The 24,444-nt window shown below is 50.5% G+C and overlaps 1 protein-coding gene across 3 annotated transcripts in view; it reads left to right on the forward strand.

Moving 5' to 3' along the window:
* Nucleotides 1–24,444, forward strand: part of PDE4B (phosphodiesterase 4B) — a 176,866-nt gene that overhangs the window by 112,795 nt on the left and 39,627 nt on the right. For all 3 annotated transcript variants that reach the window (XM_058029813.1, XM_058029814.1, XM_058029815.1), the window contains 4 exons: nt 2,578–2,772; nt 4,760–4,796; nt 4,884–4,954; nt 9,357–9,406. In XM_058029813.1, the coding sequence (XP_057885796.1) occupies nt 2,578–2,772; nt 4,760–4,796; nt 4,884–4,954; nt 9,357–9,406 (353 nt within the window). The remainder of the gene's footprint in view (nt 1–2,577; nt 2,773–4,759; nt 4,797–4,883; nt 4,955–9,356; nt 9,407–24,444) is intronic.

Below are 24,444 nucleotides of genomic sequence, written 5' to 3' on the forward strand. Positions count from 1 at the left end.
ACCTTTCCTCCTTTGGAGCCTGTTCGACTCTGGCAGGGCTCAGTTCCCTGGAATCCCTTGGTGCGCAGGGATTTCCCAGTACTGGGAAATGTTGGTAAATAGGTCTGATAACACAGGTTGGAGTCAGGCAGGGAATGCTGGCAGCTCCCACATATCCTAGAGAGATCTCTTATGAAGACAGAGATTTCTGAAAGATTTTTAGGGACTTTAGATATCAAATTTCTGGCCCATATGTTTAGATAACACAATTTATATCACAAATGGGGTGTCTCGCTGTGAGTGCTGTTATTTGGGGATAAATTGGAATGGAAATTTTGGGGGTTTTGTGCTTTGTATTCTGCCATCCTTATTTCTAAGTGGGAAAATGCAGCTTTTTTTCCACTTGGACAAAGCCTGTGGGGTGTGCAAACTGCAGAGAGGATCTCACAGTCTTTACAGTGTTCTGAACACAGTGATGAAGTTTTTCCAGCAAAGCTCAGCAGTTAATTTCCAACAGAAAAAAAATAGTGGGAAATGCAGCTCTGAGACGGCAACTTTACAATCCCACTGAAGTTCTGACTAATTCCAGCAAGTGTTTATTTGGGGGGCACAGTTTTAATCAGGGCACAGTTCCAGGTGGGTGTTGTGCAAACCAGGAGCAACTGGTGACAAACACAAGGCCTTGCTCTCTGTGTCTCGGGTCACATTTTCCTGACACTGGATCATCCAAAGGGAATATTTTCCCATATTCCAGTTCTTGTACCTATTAAAAAGCAGTGCCAGCAGAGTTATTCCTGGGTTTGAGGATCTTGCTCACAGGCTGTACCTCTGGGAGCGCCTGTTCAGTCCTGGCAGAGGTAACTCCAAACTCTGGGATCAGTCACTTTTTGGGGAATTTTCTGTTAACTTCTGGCTGAGCACATGGGTGGCTGAGTGCTGGATCAAGGCCAAGGAAAAGGAGCCTGAGGAGCACTGGTGTGGCTGCACATTGAACTTGAGGAAAGGAATAAAAGCACTTTTCAGTTGGACTAACCACGTGATCCGTACGGCAGCGTGCCAGGTGCTGGAATGGGGAACAGGGGAAGTGGGCAGCAGGAGCTGGAGCAGCCATGGTGTTCCCAGCTGGGCATTGGCTGTGGAGGCTTCTCATCAAGGCAGCAGTTCATCCCAGTGATGTAGAAATCTGAAAAACTTGCAGGATCCAGGCAAGTTCAGGTGTTCATACTTTATGTGCTCCTCCTGCCGCAGTTGAAGCTCTCTCTGCAGAGAGGAGGGAGAGCTGGGTCTTCCCTGCCACTGTGCTCAGGGAATCTTCTGGATTAAGGAGTGGAGGGGTGGAGAAAGGCACAGCAGGAACCACAGCCCGGTGTCCTGGTGGGGCAGCATCCAGCATGGGACAAAAGCTGACTTCCAAAGGCAAGGAAATTCCTCCTGAGCGTGGCCGTACCTCACTTGGCTTCCCGGGCCATGGTCACACATCTGGTGTTTCCATCAGGCCAAAGGAGGCCAACCTGCTCATTTTCAGTGTTTATGAGGGGTGTCATTGCTGGAGTGGCCAGGGTGACTTCAGCCACGGGTCACAGCAGCCAAGCTATGAACCACAAGAAAGTGGATGTAAAATGGAAAAGGTGACAAAAAGTTTGGTGGTTTTATTTAGTTTTTAAACAGCCCTTCATTTTACAGCACAGCTGTTTAAAATTCACTGAAGTGATACCTTGAATGGATAAAACAAGGTTTGGGCATCCAGCTCCCACAACTGCCAAGTGCTTGCAAATCTTACAGGGTTTCAAAAGCTTGGCTCCGGAGCAGATGGGAACAAGGCTGGGCTGGAGAGTGCTGTCATGTTGTGGTGCCTTTAGTCCCTGTTGTGCTCACAAGACTTGGAGTGAGGTTTGGCAAATCAAACCCCTGGGCTTGTGCAAAAGGCATTGAGGGTGGAGTGGGGTGTTTAGAATAATGCAGTCCTGGAATGGTTTGGGCTGGGAGGGAACTTAAAGCCCATCTCATGCCATGGCAGGGACATCTCCCACTGTCCCAGGTGCTACAAGCCATCTCCAGCCTGGCCTGGGCACTGCCAAGGATCCAGGGGCAGCCACAGCTGCTCTGGGCACCTGTGCCAGGGCCTGCCAGGGATGGATTCTCCGTCATCTCTGATCTATCCCTGCCCTCTTCAGCTGCTGCGTGCTCGTGCTGAGAGCTGTGCTGAGCCGCTCAACATGCGTGCTGAAGGAAGCATGAGCAGAGGCAGCCAGCACAGGAGCCTCCGGGGTAAATGCTGATGGTCACACAGGGTCCTCCTTGCACTCGGGAGAAACTCGGGGTCGGTGAGTGGCTCTGATGGCCGCAGGCCGGTGACACGGTGGCAGCTGTGCTGAGGTGGCACGGTGTGAGCCACGGTGAGGTGATGCAGTGAGCTGTGCTGAGGTGACATGGTGGGAGCCGCCCTGAGGTGACACGGTGGCACAGAGCCACACTGAGGTGACACGGCGGTAGGGAGCCATGCTGTGACACAGTGGCAGAGAGCCCCGCTCAGGTGACACATGCTCTGCGAGCCCTCTTGTGGCAGCGTGTGACCTGCGGTGTGTGTTCCGTTCGCAGCTTCGATGTGGAGAATGGCCCGTCGCCGGGGCGCAGCCCGCTGGACCCGCAGGCCAGCTCCTCGTCGGGACTCGTCCTGCACACGACGTTCCCGGGCCACAGCCAGCGCCGGGAGTCGTTCCTCTACAGATCCGACAGCGACTATGACCTCTCACCAAAGACCATGTCCAGGAACTCCTCCCTCCCGAGCGAACAGTAAGCACCAGTTCAGCTCGTGTTCTGCACTCTCCTACAGCTCTCTGTGCTGCTCTGATCCCCAGAGCTCTGCTAAGAGGAGCTTATGGGTGGTTCTGGCACATTCCATAGCTGGAATGCACAAAACAGGTGCTGATCCAACATCCTCTCCCATCCCATCCCGTCCCGTCCCATCCCGTCCCATCCCATCCCATCCCATCCCATCCCATCCCATCCCATCCCATCCCGTCCCATCCCATCCCATCCCATCCCGTCCCATCCCATCCCATGGATCCCATCCCATCCCATCCCATCCCATCCCATCCCATCCCTCGAACATTCCCACTTTCTCCAGAATTTAGCAGAAGAGCTTTCAAAGCCATGTCCTGGAATAACAGATAAGTTATGCTGTACTTTTATTTACAGTATTGCCGTTCCCCATCGTGTTTTGGGGCTGTTCCCAAGAACCAAGGGGAAAATGGGACAGATGGCTAAGCTTGAGAGGATCGATACCCACAGAGTGTCCTGGATTCCCAGCCCCTCATTTTGAAAGGCACATTTTGAAGTTTTGAAGCGGCCATTCAGCTATAAAAAAAGTGCTCGTTAAACAAAGTTGAGCTGTTGCGAAAGTTTTGTCACGGAATGGAAATCTGAATATTAGCCAGATCCACGAGAATTCTGCGAGAAAATATTGCTGCTGAGTTAAAACTGAGTAAATATTTATTGGAGGAAACACTCCATATTATGCAAATAGTGTTTCGTGTAAAGGGTGGATTGTAACAATTCCCAGCAGTGTGCTGGGGTGGGGGAATGCCATAATTTCCCCCAAATTCATGGCTGTCTGCAGCTGAAGTGTCCATCCACCATGGGCATCAAGGCTCTGTTGGCACTGGGACAGAGTCTCCATGAGCAGGAGACAATTTTAATTAAATTTAGGCTTCATAGCACTGATACCCGAGTGAAGATGAAGGGATGACCTCTGGCAGCACAGCAGGGACAATTGCTCTTTGGAGGGGTCCAGCACTGGTGGAGAACTCTCCAGAGGGTCCTGGAGCTGGCTCTGCTGCCCTTGCTCAGTACATCCTGTTATTAATTATGAGATTAAGAATAGAATTGACCAAAATGTTGCTTCTAAGAGAGCCTAAAGGGGCTCCAAGAAAGCTGGAGCCGAACTTGGGACAAGGAATGGAGGGACAGGAAATGGGGGAATGGATTTAAGCTGAAAATGGGTAGATGTAGTTGGATATTGAGAAGGAATTCTTGGTCAAGAGGGTGGGCAGGCCCTGGCACAGAGTGCCCAGAGCAGCTGTGGCTGCCTCTGGATTCCTGGAAATGTCCAAGGCCAGGCTGGGTGGAGTTTGCATCCACCTGGGGTACTGGAAGGTGTCCCTGCCCATGGCAGGGGTGGGACTGGATGGGCTTTAAGCTCCCTCCCAAGCCTAACCTTCCAATGATTCTATACCCTACCATCTCTCAGTTAGGTCAGTCATACAGAATGTTCCATACACGCTCAAGTGCCACAACTAATACCAAAAAAAAAAAAGGCAAAAAGAAAAAAAATCCCTCTTATCGCTGGTATATTTTGCTCACAACTTCTGCTCAAATCTTCCGTGATGAAAACAGCCAGACAAAACCCGGCGTCTGAACAAGGTTAGAGACTGCGACAGAGATCAACAAAAGCCAGGAAATTCAAAGGTGACCTTTCCCCGCACCACTACGGTTGGTTTTTTTCCACCGCGGTGCAAGCGTGAGCCTTAACTTTTGAATTTCCTGGCTTTTATTGCCTGGCGTTCTCAGTCCGAATGCTTGCTGCAGCCGGTTGTTTTGGATATACACGGTGACCTTTCCATTAGGAACAAGCTTTTATGTGGTGTTAACTAAATGCTGCGTGGGTACGTTCGTGAGGAAAAGCCCCTCAGGAAAACGCTCCTTCCCTGAGGTGAATTTCACTTTGTTTGAAGGTAAATTTGTACAGAAATTTATACATTTTTCTCCGTTTTTTCCTTAGGCATGGCGACGACCTGATTGTCACACCTTTTGCCCAGGTGAGTTGATGGCATATTGGCCTCTGAAATAGCTTTTCTAAAGCATTAAAGCGGAGAAGGTGACACCTGCGGTTTTGTCTCCCTCAGGTGCTGGCCAGCCTAAGAAGCGTGAGGAACAACTTCACGCTTCTCACCAATTTACACGGCACCTCCAACAAGTAAGCCTGGCTTTTTAAGCTCCTTTCGTACACAAGAGGAGCCGGCGGGGCCCGAGCAGGGGCGGCGGGGGCCGGGGAGCGGCGGGAACGGCGGGGCCGGGGAGCGGCAGGGCCGGGGAGCGGCGGCCACGGTGCCTCAGGCTCCGCCATGGCCTCACGGCTCCGCCGCGGTTTGCGCGGGACGCCAGGGGGCGCCGTCTGCCCTCCCCTCATGGCGTCCATCCCCTCATTCCCTCATGCTCTCATCGCTCCATTCCCTCGCCCCACATTCCCTCACCGCCTCGTCCTCTCATCCCCTCATGGCGTTCATCCCCTCATGCTCTCATCGCTTCATTCCCTCACCACCTCGTCCTCTCATCCCCTCATCCCCTCATGGCGTCCATCCCCTCATCCCCTCATGTTCTTCATCCCTTCATTCCCTCACCCTTCATTCCCTCACCACCTCGTCCTCTCATCCCCTCATGGCATCCATCCCCTCATCCCCTCATGCTCTCATCCCTTCATTCTCTCACCCCTCATTCCTTCACCACCTTGTCCTCGTGTCTCCTCCTCCCCTCATGGCCTCCATCCCCTCATCCCCTCATGGTGTCCATCCCCTCATGCTCTCATCGCTTCATTCCGTCACCACCTCATCCTTTCATCCCCTCATCCCCTCATGGCATCCATCCCCTCATCCCCTCATGCTCTTATAGCTTCATTCCCTCACCCCTCATTCCGTGACCGCCTCGTCTTCTCATCCCCCTCATCCCTTCATCTCTTCGTCCTCTCCTCCCCTCATCCCCTCATCCCTCAGGTCCTCCCTGAGGAGCAGGCATTGTGTTTCATTTTGTGCAATGTCCGTTATGAATCATGGGGGCAGTTTGGGGCCCCACACCACAAAAAAAAACACATTGAGGGGTTGGAGAGTGAGAAAGAAACAGATCTGGGTCTGGAGGCCCAGGAGAGGCTGAGGGAGCTGGGCAGGGGCTCAGCCTGGAGCAAAGGAGGCTCAGGGGCCCTTGTGGCTCTGCACAGCTCCTGCCAGGAGGGCACAGCCGGGGGGGTCGGGTTCTGCTCCAGGGAACAGGGACAGGAGCAGAGGGAACGGCCCCAGGCTGGGCCAGGGAAGGTTTATTTGAATATCAGAAAGAGTTTCTTCACATAAAGGGTTCCCCAGCCCTAGCACGGCTGCCCAGGGCATGGGTAGAGTCCCCATCCCTGGAGGGATTTAAAATCCCTGTGGATGTGGCACCTGGGGACACAGGTCAGTGGTGGCCTTGGCAGTGCTGGGTTGGACTTGGTGATCTCAGAGGTCTCTGTCAACCTAAACAGTTCCATGATCTTTGTCATGTGGCCACCTTGGCTATCCCAGGCATTCCATAATGGTCCTGCTCTGCATTTCCACCGCTGCTTCACAGAGCAATAATAATCCCAGAATTGTCCCGGTTGGAAGGGATCCAGCAGAATCAAGGCCAACTCTTAATTGGCCCGCAGAGGGATCAAACCCCCAAAGGTGGTGTTATCAGCACCAGGCTCTACCCAACAAAGCTTATCTCACATGAGCAGTTCATGGCCAAAGGGCACCCCAAACCTGGAGCTCTGGGAATAGCAAGGATTTCCCAGAAGTGGCATCCTGGAGCTCAGCTGCCAGAGGGCTGCCCAGAGAACTGAATCCTACATCACTTCCTTTGACACTGATTGCTCTGAAGGAGGAAGGTGATGCACTCAGGAGGAGGATGTTGTTTTTCCTACCTGCTGAACAGGAGAAACCAAACAAACTCCTTTTTAGGCCTTTGTCCGGAACCACCGTTTCCCCTTGGCTATTTATACAGAGCCAGTCATCGTCATCCTCTGGCCTGCTGGGCCCCAGAGAGCTGTTCAGCCTCAAACCATCATCACTCATTCCTGGCGAGGTCTGCTGTGCACCCACCCGTCCCACTGATCCTTCACTGGCTCCAGAAGGGAAGGATGCGGATGAGGATGAGGATGAGGATGAGGATGAGGATGAGGATGTCCCCAGAGGGACACCACGGGCTCGCTCCACTCCAAGTGTGATTGGCATCACCTGGTGTCCACCACAAGCTCATCATCTTTATTTTACATAAAGCCCAGCATTTTATCTGGGCGTGAGGTTTTCCCTCCTGTTGATTCCTGTTGGCAAATTTTGATGGGAAGGAACTGCTGCATTCCAAGGTGGAGGTTAATGAAAAAAAAAAAACCCAGATGGTTTAAATATTCCTTTTTCATAAGCTTTGCTTTTTTGGAAAGCTTGGGCATTTTGGCTGTTCTTAATGAGGAATCTGAAATTGGACAGGGCCGGAAGGAAGCGAGGGTGTAACCTGTAGGACACACAGGCATCTTACAGTGTCCTTTGGAAAGCATTCCCAGATTTGATTGAGGTATAAAGTGTTTGCCTGGCCAAAGTAAAAGTCATTAAATCTTTAAACTATCCCATGCCAAACATCCCAGTCCATGGTGGAATGTGCTTCCAGGTGCCGTGGAGCTTCCTGCACAGTTTCCACAGAGCTCTGCTGAGTTGCAGCCATGCTGCCAGCTCATGATTTTATCATCTGTCTCATGATATGTGACATTTTACTTAAACTTCTGCTCTGGGCATCATGAGAATCTCAGCTTTCCTTTACCCCTTCTTCTCCTCTCTTCTCTTTTTTCCTCCTCCTCCTCCACCCCTCCTGGCCCGAGCAAGGAAAAAGAGGATGCTGTCCCACATATTTGCTGGAAAGTATGAATGTTAAGGCCTGCAGGAAAAAAAACAACTGGCAGTCATATTTTTTGGACTTTAACGTCAGGGTTCTTGAGGCAGTTTCCTGATTGGAAAAGAGGAGAGGATGATTAATGGCTTTGGAGTGGCGGAGTTTGGCAATCGCAGCGCAGGACGCGGTCGGGAAGCATCCGGAGCCGGCTCGGTGCGATGCCCTGCGGCGGGCGGGACGGAGCGGGCAGCGGCAGCCGGGCAAGGACAGCGCTGTCCTTGCTCTTCCCTCCGTGCCCGCAGAGCAGGATGGGCACACGGCCCCGAGGGTGGCTCCGGAGCGGGGAATAGCGCAGGGAGCAGCGGCTGGTGCCTGCCCACCCCCCAAAGGCATGTCAGCGCAGCTCGGCGCTTGGAGATCCCTGAGCTTGGATCCCTCTGCTCCGCGCTGTCCCTGTCGGGGAGTTTCTGTTTTTTAGAGATCTCGAGATTTGGCTTTTCAAAGGCTCAGCAGAGGCAGGTCGGGGCACATTTGCCGGGAGCTGAGCGCCCAGCGCGTGTGCCCTGTGCTGAACCCTTCAGAGAGGCCGGGTGCTGCTCATGCTGCCAGAACAGCCTTTGGATGCCGGGGAGGCTCGGGCTGGGAGCGGGGCTGGAATCGCGCTCCACACCTCACCTGGGCAGCGAGGCCTTCCCGGAGCACTTCTGAAGAACCCCCCGGAGCTACAATTGCAGCACAATTGAGCCGCTCTGCCTGCTTTGATTCCAGCTTCAAAGCGGAGCTGGCGAATAATGGATGGTGCAGTTCAGTGGCTGACTCCGAAATTTGGGGTTAGGAAGGAGGTTGGCGAAGGGAGAGTGTGGGGAAATCTGGCTTCAGTTAAAATGGATCTGAAACTTCTTTGGGGAAGCAGAAGCCCAAAGTTTCATTTTTGGTCAGCCTGAAGGACTGCAGTCAATCCAAACTGAAGTGTCTTGATTTAGGTGTCAACTCTTTTTAACTCCTTTAGAAAACAAGTCTCTGATGATGGTTTCAGCTTGAAAAAGTAACAGTTTTGTTTGGCAAGTCTCACAGGGAGCTGTGTTGACATTTGGAGGGAATCTGCACCTTTTTCCAGTCAGACCCTGTTGGCTTGACTTGAACCAATTTTTTTCAAATAACTTTTGACCCCTCCAAAATCCAGGAATTGCTGCTGAGAGCATTGGTCAGAGTCCAGGAAGTGTCCTTCAGCTGTCTCAGAGCTAACCAGTAGTGACTGCAGCATCCTCTTCCTCACTTCAGGAGCAATTCCAGTGTTAACTGGAGGGTTTAAAGGCATATTTCTGACCTTACCTGTGGCATTGCCTTGCAGCAGTTTGGCATCACTGCAGGGTCCATTCCAAACTCTGTAGGGAAAAGCTTTGTGGGAAAAGGCCTTGGCCATGGGGGAACTCCAGAGCCTGGCCCTTGCTGCCTTCAGGGATGTTTTGAGCACGAAGTTGCAAAGGCAGCAGGGGATGGTGTTCCATTTCTCCTCATTTCCAGCCTCTGGAGCAGGCAGAGAGCAGCCATCTCTGGCTTTTCCTAACAGATCTGTCAGTGCTGCTCAACAAATCTTTGTGAAATGTTTGGGGCTTTTTGGGACAATAGAAACGGATTTTTAACTGGGGGAGCTGGCAGGGTTTGCAAAGATAAAATCCCACCTCTGACAGAGAATTCTTGTTCCCTCCTAGGAGATCTCCAGCCACGAGTCAGCCACCTGTCTCCAGAGTGAACCTGCAAGGTACGTGTGGGATGTGGGGATGGCTGCCAGGCCAAGGGCACACAGCATTTATTGCCCAGTTCTGCTCACAGCTGCTCTCCTGCCCCCTCCCCAGTGCAAGTCTGGGTTCCTCCTGCCAAACTCACAGGAGAGAGCTACCAGGCTGCAAATATTGTTATTTTAATCGTTTGGTTTGGGGTTTGTGCTGGTGCATTAGCACAGGAGATGAACACGATTTTGGTTTGATAGTCATGGCCACAGTGGCTGCTGTTCTTGTGAGTCCCTGTGAGCACAGGCCTGGACAAGCCCCAGCCCACGAGCCCTGAACAGGCTCAGGCACAGCTGGGTCTTTTTTTTTATTCTGTTTATTTCAGTTTGTCTCCATGTGATCTGTGTACTCAAACCTTTCCTGGGTGAGACTCCCTTGCCTTCCTGCTGGGAAAGGAGGTGCCAGGGCAAGGTGGGGTGGGCAGCACCGTGAGGGCTGCTCAGGCAGGGGAAGGACAAGGGTGAGCAGCAGAAGCTGATTAGCTAGGACAGGTTTATTTGCTTTGACACCTGGGTTCAGCCAGGCTGAGGGTCTGTAGAACCCTGCTCAGCATCAGAGCTGGCCCTACTTGCACTAATTCAAAGGTTGCTCCGGAGAGAAGGAGATAAGATTTGGATCAGTGCCCATTTGTAAGGTTTAATCTCAGCCCTTCCAATAATTACATGCTTGGAGGGACTAATAAAGCTTAATTTTCACAGCATGTGAAGCCTGGATAACTATCATTTCCTCTCCTGCTGTGTGTTATTTATTCTCAAGGGACACACAGAGTCCTGGACACTTCCAGGTTAGGTTCCTCCAAACTTGTTAATGGGAGATGGAAACCTCTGATTCAAAAACAAAACTGGACAACACAATTTCAGACTCCTTCCCTTTCTGTCACAGCCAGCAGGAATGCAGCTCATCACCTAATCTAAGGCTGGGTCTAGCAAAGCTTTGAATTTGTGCCTGTGTGGAAAAAAAAAAAACAAACAAAAAAACCCATGGAAAATTTCCTAGGCCTTCAATGAATCTGTTTATATAAGTTAGACAGTCTAATAATGAGGAGAGAATGCCCTTCCAGGAATTTTTAGGTTCGTTTTCTTAACACTTTCCGTGGAAAAAGTTGCTCTCAACTTTTTAACACTTTGGGCATATTTTTCTACACTATTTCCAATGAGAGCTGTAGGACACTTGGTACTTTTTAGCTGATCCAAGCTTCTCATGCTGGGAATATATGAGAATTCCTTTAGTAATGAAGTGTTTGACACACAGAACTGTAGAGCAAGTGTTGTGTTACCTTGTAAAGGCTGGACTTGTGGCCCCTCAAGTAAATAGGTTTTTAACCATGAATCTTAGCTGCTTTTAGGTGAAATCTTCAAGTAAAATTTTTATAAGTGAGTTGGATCATTGCAGCTGTGGTAAATTGTGACACTTTGTAGGTAAGAAGGAGATGCATTTTTGAGATTAATAGGCAGTTGTGTGATTTCCTACATAAACCAGCCAATATTGGCATTATTGGTAGAAAACCCTGGGTTCTTGGTTAAATTCAGGTCATTGCCTTCCTCTGCCTCTTCACAGCCACTGTCACACTGACTTCCTTTCCAAGCAGCAAAAAACAATCACAACCCTTGACTTTCTAAGGAAGTTTCCATTTAATTCAGCAAGAACAGAGATTTTTAAGGAACTTTTTCAGTGTTTGCACCTTTTTTTCCCCCGTGGATGGTTCTGCTTTGGAAATGATGAACTGAAGGAGAGGTTTTCCTAGCAGAACCCTTCCAGTTCTGTGCCAGCGGCTGAGAGGATGCAGAGTGTTTTTCCTGAAGGTTTTGCAGAAGGAAGCAGTCGTGTTTTGATTGGGACCAGGCTGCTTCACATCTCTGCAGATGAAAGACTGTGTTTGGAATGGCCTGGGTTTAGATTCACGAGATTTGTTGAAGCTGGGAATTTGATTTTAACCCTCCAGTGTCACCCGTTGATTCACGGCTTTGCCACAACGCGCTGACATCACTGTGAGCATCTTGTGGATGTCTGCTTTGATTTGTCATTAACGGGGTGATTTATATCCTGTTCTGAGAAATACAGAACTCAGGCCTTAAAGCAAACAGGGCTGCATTAATAAAATTACCCTGGAGGGAGGCAAATTACATCCAGCATTTGCACTGCAAGGAATACACGCCAGCTATTTACTCCAGCTGGAATATTCCAGGATTTTCCAAGCAACAATAGCCAAATCTGTTTCTGGTGTTGCATCACTGAGGACCCAGGCCCGTGGTGGAATGAATGAGCTGTGGTGAAATGAGGAAATTCTTTTTTTGCTTTCATTTTCTTTAAGCAGAAAAGCTTTTGGCCGGGTTTTTCCTGGGACAAAGGGCTCTGAAAGGCACTGCTGGTGTCACTGTGTATTTCAGAGCTTTCTTAACCTTGCAAGCACAGCCAGAGAAGGAAGGGCAATATGGATTGAACATCCTGTGTTTTGTCCTTGGTATCAGCTGAAGTAAATCTGGCAGATTTTTCCTGTTATTTTGTTATAAGTGCAGCTCACAGGAACGCACAAAATCACTTTTATGAATTAACTGAGAAACCATAACATGGAAATACAAAGCCATAGCAAAAGTCCATCAGTCCTTAACGAGCTGGGCAGGATGGTGGGAGTGCTGTGGGTTCCTGTGGTGTGTGGCATCCCCAGCAGCTGTGCAGGGCCAGGGCTCAGCCAGCTCTGGGTTACAGGAACAATGAGGGACACGGTGTCACAGTGTCCCTGAGGGCTCTTTCTCCTGAGGTTTCTTTCTCCTGTCCCCCTTTGTTTGTGCTGAGCGTGGCCTCTGCCGCAGTTACTGCTGGTGACCTTTGTGCCACCTTGGGCTCAGGAATCGATCAGAGCCTTCCCTTCTGCCCCCAGCTCTCCCCTCCCCTGCCCCAGTGAAGGTCTGCAGTTCCTACCAATGATTCAACCAATAACACCTTTAACCAGCAGCAGGTCTGGCTTTCCCTGCTTGCTTTTGTTCTTTCTTCCATGTTTATTCCCCTCAGTGACCCTTATTCCCTCTGAATCGAATTTCCTTTCACAGTCCAAGCCTCTCATTCTTCCACAAATTTGATACAAACTTTTCCCAACCTGTTTTGCTCCCACACCATCAGTCCTGGGATGGGCAGTGTTTTCCCATTCCTGTTTGATCCACTGCCACATTTAATGTCATCAGTGGTGACGGGAGCAAAGCACAGAGCTGTGGATCAAACAGCACTGAGTTTTTCCCCTGACTGCGAGGGGTTTGTGGAGAGTCTTCTCAAGATGCCCTTGGATACTCTCAGCACTCACTAATGACAGTTCTCCTCACAATTAATGATAGGCATTCTCCTCACAATTAATGATGGGCAGCTCTCACAATTAATGATAGGCATTCTCCTCACTATTAATGACACAACATTGCTGATCTGCCGCAGCCCCAGGCTTGTGAGGTGCTGCCCTTTGGGATATGTCACCTGCAGCATTTCAGGGCTCAGGGGATTAAAGCTTTGTTCAAATTCCTCTCTGGGGATGGGAGGGAAGGGTCGGTGTTTTTCTTCCTTGTGCCTTAGCTCTGCTTTCCTGTACCTCGGCACGTTTGTCTGCTCCTCTCACATGCCTTTACACGACCTCCAAACTCGTACTCTTTCATTTTTCCTGTGGGTGTAGGACGTACACAGACTCGTGCACAAACCTTTGTGTAAAGCATAAACAAAGGCTGGATAATGCTCGTGCTGCTGACAGCCCCGAGTTCTCGTAGGAGCTAGGGAGTGAGTGCATCCGAGTGAGCTCTGGGTTACAAATCTCTCTGATCCCCAGCAATTAGCACGGAGCTGCTGCTCCTGCTCCATCCTGCTCTGCCTGGCACGTGCAGAATGGCTCTGGGCACACACGGAGCAGTGGATTCACTCTGAAATTCTGTTTCTTTGCCGGTATTTTGGCTCAAGATTTGACCTTTTGATTTGGAGAGCCACTGTAAAAGTCAAATGGCTGTGGTGCTTTGGGCTTTTACAGTGGTGCGGAGGAACCACGAGTTCCCGAGCAGCTGAGCCCCCGAGTCACAGCCTGCGTGCACAATGGAGGCTTGTGAGCACCTACAGATATTATTTTTAAAGGATGCAGCGCAGGCACGATGCAGATCATTCAGAAACTAACCAAAACCGTGTGAGAAATCAGGTAGATAATGAGCTTAATGACGCGCCTAAAGGCGTGCTGGTGAGCGCTGAGGCGATTCTTGCCGCTCCTCACGTTAAAAGAGCGTCTCAAGGCGGATTTCCAGCGGGGCTGGGGCAGCTCCGGCCGTCCCGGGGCTCTCCCCGGCTCTGGGGGGAGTTCATTCCTGCCGGAGTCCGCTCCGCGTGTTGCGCCCGCCTGCTGGAACACACCCCCCGAAAGTTGGACTCATGCATCTTAGTAAGTATTTCAGTTATGCTATTGACGTCAATGCAGTCATTAAATAGATTGCCGGCCCTCCCAGCAGCAAGCCTGTGCCAAAGAGCTAGAGGCAGACACATTTTAAAAGAAGAACATCAGGTTTGCTTTTAGCATTTGGAGAGAATAAGGGAAAAGTTTCTTCTGAAGTCACCCTTTGCAATAAGGGTGGTTTTTTGCTTCATTTTCTAAGGCTCATTTTGGGTGAGGATAATTGCTGTGTTTTATTGAACGCACGTTTGTTGTGTTGCTGTGTGCATAAACAGCTCCAAACGAGACTAAAAAGTCATTTTTGTGCCCGGCTCTGGCTGACAAGTGACACTTGTTTCAGGTCCCCTGGCTAGATTTATTTGTGTATCGAGTGACAGGAGGCACTCGGGCAAACCTGCTTAGCCTTTGACTCCCGAAATTCTGCCAGGATTGATTTCATGACATCTATATAAGAAAATAGCCTTCATTTCTCCTCGGCAGGCTCTGAAGACACACAAGCTAATCATAACTCCATAGCAACGGATAAAAACTGTTTTCCCCTCCGCCCCACCTGTGGATGTCACATGAAGATGCTCCACGTGCTGCTGCCATCAGGAGCCTGTCGCTCCTGTCACTCCCCGGGGCCAGCTGCCTCCTGCAGCCCGGCTGTGCTGTGCGGGACTCCCTGAGCGTTCCCCAGCCTGCCCGGGACAGCCATTCACAGATACCCAGGGATGGAGGCAGCTCTGCTCCCTTTTCCCATCGGGAATGGCTCTGGACAGGCTCCCGAGGGGCTGCTGGTGCCTTGGAGCGGCTCCTCAAACAGAGGCTAGAGGAAATTAAGAGAATAAAAGCAGGTATTTATGGAAAGCCTTTGACAGGCACACCTTGGGCTGTCAAAAGCCTCTCAGGGCTACACCCAAGATGGGCTGGGCGATGGTCACCACTTTTTCACACTTTTATAAGTTTGGTCCATTTATATATCAGGGTTAATCCTCCACTTACAGCTTCAGCTAATGAAGTCATTTGCTCTCAGTTTGCTCCCCACAATTCACTGTTGTTTACAGTGGATCTCTCAGGGACCTCTCAGGGCCTGAGACAGTGAGGTGTCCTTGAGTTTCAGGCCTAGAGAGGAATGGTTTTGTCTGAATAAAGTGGGAGAGCAGCACCTGACAGGCTATGGAGCTTTAGAGTGCTAAAGCAGAACAGGATCTGAAAAATATTTTGTTTTAAAAAGCTAAAAATATAAAACCCATAAAAGCTAAATGCTGAGGCATTAGTGGGAGCTGAGCCCTGAGGACACACGGAGATGGCATCCTCGGGCAGCCAGGCAGGAGCAGGGCTGCTCTAACAGCAGCAGCGATGTGTTTTGGAGGGGTCACAGAGCCAAACCTCTGGGGTTTTGGTCAGTTGGCATTTCACTGATGAGCCCACGCTCAGGTAGGATAAACCATCGATCCAGGATAAACCATCGATCCAGCCGCGCTATCAAAGGGCTTTATCTGATGGGTGCCTTCGTTCCGAGTGACCCGGGCAGCTGCAGCCGTGCCGTGGCAGGGGAGGGACCTCGGGGTGGCACGGTCCTGCTGTGTCCCTGGCTGGCTCTGCTCTTTGGAGCCAGGTCAGGTCCCGCTGTGTCCCTGCTCTGCTCTGCTCTGTAGGGCCAGGCCAGGTCTCACTGTGTCCCTGCTCTGCTCTGTAGGGCCAGGTCCGGTCCCGCTGTGTCCCTGCTCTGCTCTGTAGGGCCAGGTCCGGTCCCGCTGTGTCCCTGCTCTGCTCTGTAGGGCCCGGTCGGGTCCCGCTGTGTCCCTGCTCTGCTCTGTAGGGCCCGGTCCGGTCCCGCTGTGTCCCTGCTCTGCTCTGTAGGGCCAGGTCCGGTCCCGCTGTGTCCCTGCTCTGCTCTGTAGGGCCCGGTCCGGTCCCGCTGTGTCCCTGCTCTGCTCTGTAGGGCCCGGTCCGGTCCCGCTGTGTCCCTGCTCTGCTCTGTAGGGCCCGGTCCGGTCCCGCTGTGTCCCTGATTTGCCCTGCTCTTTAGGGCCAGGTCGGGTCCCGTTCCCAGCTCCCGTCCCGCTGCATTGCGCAAGGGCCCTGCGGAGACAATTGGGCTCTGCCATCGCTGATATCAGCGCTGATAAAATCTGTGTCTCCTTTGTTTGCTGCACACAAGCATCAGGGCTGCTGGGGGAGGTTTTGACAGCGCACTCCTCGGCACCCTGAATCAGTTCCAGATGAGAATGAGAGCTGTGTCCTGGATCAGAGGGAAAAACAGCCCAAACCAAACAAAACCACCCAAACCAAAGCTCTGGCAGGCCGGGTTATTTTTTTAGGTCGCAGGGCACAGTGTGTGCGTGCCTGGGGGATGAACACTGTCCCGCTGGTTGAGTCCTTTCTGCTTCCATGTCACAGCATTCCAGGCACTGGGGGCTGCAGTGGCCTCCCCAAAGCCCCCAGCAGCAGCTCGGCCCCACAGCTCTGGGAAGTTTCTCAGTGCAGAGCATTCTGTCCTGGACGCTCCATGGGAGAAGCTGCATCCAGAATCCCTGTGGAGACATTCCCAGGGAAATGCACTGCTCAAATCCCACAGCCAGCCCCAAAGGCCAAACCTCGGTCCTCCTGCAGGACCTGATTCCCAGTGGAAGTTGCTTTCTTCTTGTGTTTTAAAAAGCGTTTGGAACGTTGTGTTCTGATTCTCAGCAGCCAAATCCTTTGGTCTGCAGTCAGGCAGGAATTCCCAATTTTTTTTTTTATATTTATTGGTCTTGGTGGGAGCAGGGGTTGTTTCCAGGTTGGAGGGGAACATAAAGAGGGGAAAGGACTGTTCCTGAAGGGCAGAATTGGAATTTGCTGTCCTCTGCAGGGACAGTCTGCTCACCAAACTTAACTCTAAAATTACAAAATAACAATTACAAAGATTAAAACTTTTAGAGCTTTAAAAAATCAAGGTGGAATTAAAAGAAGCAAAGGGTTGCTCTGGAACTTTTCCCTCTATTCCATATGGAATTGCATCCATTCTGATTCACGCTCAGCAGTTGCCAAACAGTGACACTGAATAAAGAACATATTGATCGTTTCGATGTTCAAATCACCCAGAAATGTTCTGCTTTTATCACCAGTTTCATCTCCTGATGAACTAAAAATGATTTCTGTAGCCAAGCAAGGTGTGCTAATTAATGTAACCACCATTGTGCAAGCGGGGAGGAATGTTACACTAAGAGTTAATGAAACATTTCATTGTAATATTTGCTCCAAGAAGTGCCTGTAAATGACAGCCTTAAGGATGCTATAATTGCAATACCTTTTTTGACAGAAAGGAAACAGCTGCTAATTATTTATGGTTATTAATCAAACCTGTCAGTTTATTCAAAGTTCATTGAGTTCACTGTAAATATGTATGATTACCAACATTTAAATGTTTTAAGCAGTAGCCTTTAAAAACTATTTACATACACCTCTCCCTGTGGGAAATGTTCTCACATCCAAAGGTAGCACTGATTGGTTTTGCGGTGCATTGGAGCTCAGAATCATTTTAGGAATTCAAAATTTAAAAAAACCCCTCCAAAATCCTGCAGGGTGTTGATTTGACAATTAATATCTTTTGATTTTGTAATCAGGACTGTGCCTCTGGAGGTGACAAACATGAGCCAGGAGCAGGATCTGACCCAAGGTTTGCTGGGATCCAAGATCATTATTCAGTGCTAAGGAACTCCATGGTTAAATTGAATTTTAAAGGGACTGTGCATTTTAATGTAGATATTCCAGTATAAATATCCTGCTGTCAGAAATCTCCCTTTCCAGGAGCAAATTAATCATCTGTGCATGCTAAACTCCTCCACCACACCTTCACACTCTTCAAAAGCTTTCTGAAACAGACTTTCCCTGGACCTCAAAGGCTGCAGGTTCCAAGCACTTGGAGAGAGGCTCTGGCTGCAGCTTGCCAGGGCCCCTGGAGCATATTCCAGCCACCCCAATGTTTCCATTCCCAGTGGGTCCAATCCAGTCAGACCTTTCGTGCCTCAAGCCTGTGTTTAGGGAGGTTTGTCAGGCTTAGCACTTCATACCAAAATGCTTCTGAAATGTCACATTTTACAAGCAGTGTCCTTTTCTTTAAATACCAGATATGAGGCTGACAAAAGCAGGAGTTGATCAGAGCAATCTTTGTGTTCTCTGAAAAAGCCAGGGCAGAGTTCTGGGAAGTGGAAAAGCCAGCCTGTTTTCCTGCGCCCCTTCCCTCCCTCCCCGCCTCATTCCCTGGACAGCTTTTACAAGAAGTGACCCAAAATCGTGTCCCTGCTGTAGCTGACTCGAGAACAGGACGTTTGGATCCGTGCTGGGAGCATTTGTGCTGGCCTGGGACAGCCCAGGAGGATGTGGGACAGCGTCTGTTCTGTGGGGATTGTCACTGAGCACAGCGTGGGGCCGGTCCTGCTAAGAGGATTCCAAGAATAAACACACACAAGTGCAGGGTTTGTTGGAAATGGACTTTGCTGCCATTTGACAGCTGTGAAATGCTTTCCTCCCTCTTCTTCCCAAAGATCCTCTTGAAGAAGAGAACTCCAGGAGAAGTTTCCAGTTGAACTGGAGTGTTTCTGGTTTAGACTTCATAGGACAGGGTCCCCACCTGGCTCCTCCTCAAATGCTGCTGGGCCTCCACCTGAATTCCAGCTCCTTGGGGAGGGTATTTCTCTAATTTTGCATTGCAGCTTCCTGGGTTTCAGCTCTACTGCACAGAACTTTTCAGTTTTTCCACCCCCTTCCAGTGGGATCATCCCGTGCAGGTAAAAGCCAAAAAGCTGCTCCTCACCCTCTCTAGGTCAGGAAGGAGGGACCCAGGCAGAGGTGCTGCTCACACCACATTTTCCAGCAGCAGCTGCTCCCTCTTTTGTCACACTTCCAAATGTGGCTCTGAGTGCTGCTAGAACAGCTCCTGGTGCACATTGCCTAGAGTGGGGAGTCACGTGCTGAAATCCACCAAAATTCTGGTAATTGTGCTGAATTCCCTGCGCAGAATTCCTGACAGTGTGAGTGACAGCACAGACACCTTGGCCAAGCCTGACACCAGGTGCTTCTTATGCTGCCAAATGTAAGAAATTCTGGAAAATGCCTCAGAGTATAAAACTCAGAGCAGGAAAAGTAAGCCCTGGAATAATCCCCAGCAGGCTGAGCCATAGCTGACCTTCAGTGAGGAACATTTCCACTTCCATGTCCATTCAATCTGATATTTGAACTGGAATTGTTAATAAGAGGTGCTTTTAGTGCTGACATTTTGATTTCTTTGAACTCAGATTGAAGTGCTTAAATCAATGTGTTTTGAGGGCTTTAATCAAATGTTTTTTGAGAGTGAGAGGCTGTGCTCAGCTCTGCTGGCTGCAGCCATTTGGGGAGTGGTTACACTTTCAAGTCTGCCTGTCATTGCTGGGTCACGTTTGTCCCCATCTGTCCCTTCCAGGCATCTCTGTGGTGTAAAAAACCTGATTTGGGTCAGGACTGACCCCAGGTTTAAGGAATGTTGTCATACAGGACTCAGAATTTAGCTAAAATAGTTCAGATCTAGGAAAAAATGTACAAATAAATTAATATCTGGTGTTCTATAATATCAAGTTCTGATTATGGATAACCAGGGAATGAATCTGATGTTGTTTCCCTGGTAATTTCAGGGGAAATGTGGTGCCATGTCCCAAACACACCTCTTAAACAGCCAGGGTGTGCTGGCCTCAGCTCCCAGGTGGAGATGAGCACGTGCAGGGTTTAATGTGGAACATTAAAAGCTGTCAAAACAAATGATGCTGCTCTGTAGGCTCCTGCCATCTCCCTCTTCCTCCCCACCCCGCTCCCCGTGGGACTCACTCCGTGATTTTCAGCACATTATTCCAAAAGTTCTACGTGCACTTGGGGAGACAGAAAGGCCAGTGAGTCACGGGCTGTGCAGGAGGGAGATGAACACCCAGGATTAGCACGGGGAAGTTTCAGCTCTGCTTCAGCCACCGAGGAGTTTGAGTCTGGGCCTTGGGGCTCTCCCCAGAATCAGAGTTGTGGTGTGGGGGTGGACAACACCTGGGTGTTTTGGGGAGCCACCACCCAGCTGACATGTGAAATATCCTGATGTTTTAAAAGCTGGGGGGTTGTGGATCAGGAAGTTGAGTCTGTCCAGGCTCCGTGTGCTGGTTCTGCTCCCCGGGCTCGCGCCGTGTCCCACGCTGCAGTCGCGGATCCGCCGATAGCGCTGACTCACGGCAGCCCAGTCACTCCAAACAGGCCGTTTTCTGCAACATTCTGCATTCTTGGGTGACTCTGCTCCCTGCAGATATCCCTGGATTTCAGCTGGGGGATGACAGTCCCGGGCATTTCGGGGAGAGGCAAACCAAGGGCACAAAGTTCAGCTGAGGTGAATCGGCGGGGTTGGCGTTTCCCCTTGAGTACATAAAATACCTATTGGAGGAAAACAGATTAAAATTCCAAACTGAAGCAGGTTTTTAAGCTGCCATCCTAAAGGATAATGCTTTCAAGTAATTACATTTAGCCATGAAAAAAACACCATTTCGTTATATTTAATAATTAATATCATGGAAATGCTCATTCAGAATGTAAGGGGTGACCTTGTGTCCTGTCTTTCCATGGCTCAGGCAAGGCATGGGGACACAAAGGGTGCTGTGTGTCATAAAGAATTCCTATGGATTATAGCTGGGATGCTTCCTGAAACCACATTCTTAACTTTCATATTGAGAAACACCAGGAAATTAAATTGAGAGGAAATACAGGCAAATTTAGTGTTAAATTGTGACCTTTTAACCTTCCCAGGAGCCAAGGAACCTGATTGAAGCAGGTCTAACATTTTACCAGTAGCCTGTACCACGTGGTTCAGGTGACGTGGGCAGCCTTGCTCTGCCCCTTGTTTATAACATTTCTGAATAATTTTCCCCATGAAGAGCTAAGGATTATTAATAAACTTCGTCTTTGCATCTAATGCCAGTGGCCAAGTGAAGCTTTTCAGGTAGATCCAGGATTGTGCTTTGAACTTCCAGGATTCTTCCCTGAGGTTCCTCCTCCTTTTCCTACTCCAGCATTTATTTCACCACAAAGGACTTTCACTCTTGACAGACTCTTTAGACCAGAAGTTTCATTATGTCCAGGTTAAAACCTGATTTAATGGCTGCAGATGGGTCAGGGGATGAAAGCAGCACCTGGATTTGGAGGCAGATCCAAGCGAGGACCTTTCTGCCCGTGGTTTGTCAAATTCTTGTGAAACGGTGACACAGAGCACAGTCAATCCTGTGCATCTCTCAGACTCTGGGCTTGTTTTTTCCTCTGGCTGAGCTCAGATCGTTGCTGTGTGGTCTGGCCGGGGAGTTCCTTCCGTGCCGTGGGCCTCTTGTGAAAGTCAGCTCGAGGTTTCAGAGGAGGAGCTTTTGGGGCGCCCGCAGGGGTGCAGGAGGTGTTTGTGCACAGATGTGAGGATGGAGGACTTTGGGACGGGGAGGGGCTGGCACAAGCAGAGCCCCTCTCTAGCACAGCTGGATCCGGGTAGGAATCCTCAGGAATCCTTGGGAATCCTCAGGGATCCTCAGGATTCCTCAGGGATCCTCGGGAATCCTCAGGAATCCTCAGGGATCCCTCAGGGATCCTCGGGAATCCTCGGGAATCCTCAGGGATCCTCGGGAATCCTCAGGGATCCTCGGGAATCCTCAGGAATCCTTAGGAATCCTCGGGGATCCTCAGGAATCCTCAGGAATCCTTAGGAATCCTCGGGATTCCTCAGGGACCCTCAGGAATCCTCGGGAATCCTCGGGGATCCTCAGGATTCCTCAGGAATCCTCGGGAATCCTTAGGGATCCTCAGGGATCCTCAGGATTCCTCAGGAATCCTCGGGAATCCTCAGGGATCCTCAGGGATCCTCGGGAATCCTCAGGAATCCTCAGGAATCCTCGGGAATCCTCAGGCACCCTCAGGAATCCTCAGGAATCCTCGGGAATCCTCAGGGATCCTCGGGAATCCTCAGGGATCCTCAGGAATCCTCAGGAATCCTCAGGGATCCTCAAGAATCCTCAAGAATCCTCGGGAATCCTCAGGGATCCTCAGGGATCCTCGGCCAGGCTGAGGCTGAGCCAGCTCCAGAACCGGAAGCCGTCCAGCCACAACAGCCCAGGATGGTGCCCCACCTAATTAAGGCTGTTGAAAGGCAGGGCTAATTAGCTTAGGTGGAGCACCTCGTTAGCACAAGGATGTTGCTTCCAGGATCCAAGTTGGTTTCCCCGCACGTGTGAGCTCCCCAGCGCTCTCCCACATGCAGCAAATAAGATAATGCAGTGCCCAGGTAAATCCTAGGTGGGTACCCAGGTCAGGATATCATCATATCCTGAGTTTTCCAGGGCTTTCTCACACTCCTGCACTCACGTGTGCTTGAAGAAAACACTTCTGCTCACACAGTGAAATGTGCTTGCTGTGACCCAGCCTGGCCTCGTTTAGTTGGAGAAACAGAAGCACAGTGTGGGCACAGGAAATTGGGGTTGGGATTTGAAATCCTCAGGCTCAGCTCTAGGGCTGAGTCAAGGCTTCCCTCCCATCCAAACCAATGGGCATCTCCATCCCAGCCTGCAGATCCCTGGGCCCTTCCCACTGCCCTTTGAGGACTGTGGGGAGCAAAGCTGTGATGGGGCTTCACTTAATGTAAAAATCCATCATGACCTTGGAAATTCTCGGTGTCTTCAGCAATGCGTTCAAAGTGTGTTACATTCCCTAGGAAATCATTCCCAGGGTTCTCCTTGCAGCTCCCTCCCTGGTGTGCCCCGTCCACCTCCTGCACTCACTGTTAGAGCCTGGCTAGGAGAATTCCTCTCTCGCTTCCTATTTCTCCTCCTGTCTTGTGATTAAGGCAAGAATCCCCGGGGCAAGGAGGAATCTACGTGGTCAGTGAAAGGATAATGTGCCAAACCCTGAGATAAAGTTGGAACTGAGGAATCTTTCATTCATTCAACAGGCCAAGATTAGATTCAGCCTCTCTTGCCATTTCTGCTTCTCCCTCTCGGAGGACCGAGGAATTCCTACTATGCAGGCAAATCCCTTTCCCAGATTCCCCGGTGATAGCTCTGCTAAGTGACATCTGACAGGATGCTTCCTGCATTTTGTTACTTCCATTTGGCACCATAAAAGCGCTGTCACTTACCCCTCTGATTTGTGGCACCTCGGCTGCATTGTTCCCTGCAGGGGGAAGGACACTGGGAAACGGGATTGCCCTGTGGTAAAACCATCCCACCCTACAGGAGATGCTATCTCCTGAAATCCTTCCTCAGAATGTCTCCAGTTTTCCTTCCTCGTTAGCATTTCAGATTAAACCTTTAGGCTTATCTCCACATCAGAAATTACCTCTCTGGGAAGCTTCATCAACTTCTATCAGCCACCTTTAGGTGCTCTTGGTGTTCACGCCTCGTTTTTGCAGCTCATTGTCATGAGAAAGGTGCAGTGGAGCTTTGGGAATCTGGAGCTTTCATCTCTCCCTGTAGCATCTTCAAAGCTGAGCTTTGCAGGGCTGACGTACAACCGGACACATTAAAACACACAAAATGGATATGAAAGTGCTTTTTGGGTTTAATGCAGGAGCAAGACTTTTTATTAGCTGCTGCTTTCCGAGAGTTCCCAATGCTCTGTTGGGGTTGTTAGTGTTGTTTATTGTGTGGGAATGATGATTCCTGGTGAAACATCTTCTGCAATGCCCATTGCAGCTCAGGTCCTTCATTCCCAGCGACATTTGGGATCTTGGAAAGGCAGTACTTGAGTAGCCCCATCTCTGCCTTTTCCGGTTTGTTTTTAAGGTGTCTGTGGGGCTATCCAGGATCTCCCTGAAAACCTACAGTGACCCCTTCACCAGTTCTGAGCCTCTGGTTTTGGATCCAGCTGCTGGGCTTATCCCAGTGCTTTTCCCAGCTCCTGTTACCTCTTCCATGCCACCCTCCTCTGCAGGAGGGGTGATGCTGTTGGCACTGCCCTGCTGCCCACCCCAGGGCTGATGGCCCTGGAGGGCTGGCTCCGTGGGAAGCACCATTCCCACCAGGCCTGGCCAAACCCAGCTCTGCAGGTCAGGAACCGCAGTCAGGGCTGTGCACTGATTGCTGGGCACTCCTGGCTCCTCCGTCAGTCAGTGGGCCCGTGCTGGTGGCCTCTGTGACCCGGTTCTCATGACCTGGGTGGTGATCCACCACCCCAGCCTGTGCTGGTGGGTGCAGTCAGGACTCTGCAGGTCTGTCCAGTTCTGCCCTAACCGGCTCCCTCTGGCTGGGCTCCCGCTCCAGGGTGACCTCTGGGATCAGCTCCCTGGAAATGCTTCATTTCTGCTCCCAAACAGCATGGCTGAGGTCCTGCTGCTCACCCCGGGGTGGGTTATAGGAACTGGGATCAAACTGGGATCAAACTGGGACTGGCCAGCACCAGGGCTCTGCACGAGCTCCTCTGTTTGCTGCCCAGGCCTTCCACTGCCACTTGCTCTGAAGACTATGTCATTGTCATAAGATTCATTTCATCCCACTTCAGCCACCTAAAAATTATAGACCAGTCTTAAGTGATGGCTGCTTTTTGAAGAAAAGCTCGGGAGCAAACCATCCTGTTGTGCAGGAAGATCAGGAATTCCAGTGGAGGGCA

This window comes from Melospiza georgiana, chromosome 9, assembly GCF_028018845.1.
Source record: "Melospiza georgiana isolate bMelGeo1 chromosome 9, bMelGeo1.pri, whole genome shotgun sequence".
NCBI lineage: Eukaryota > Metazoa > Chordata > Aves > Passeriformes > Passerellidae > Melospiza > Melospiza georgiana.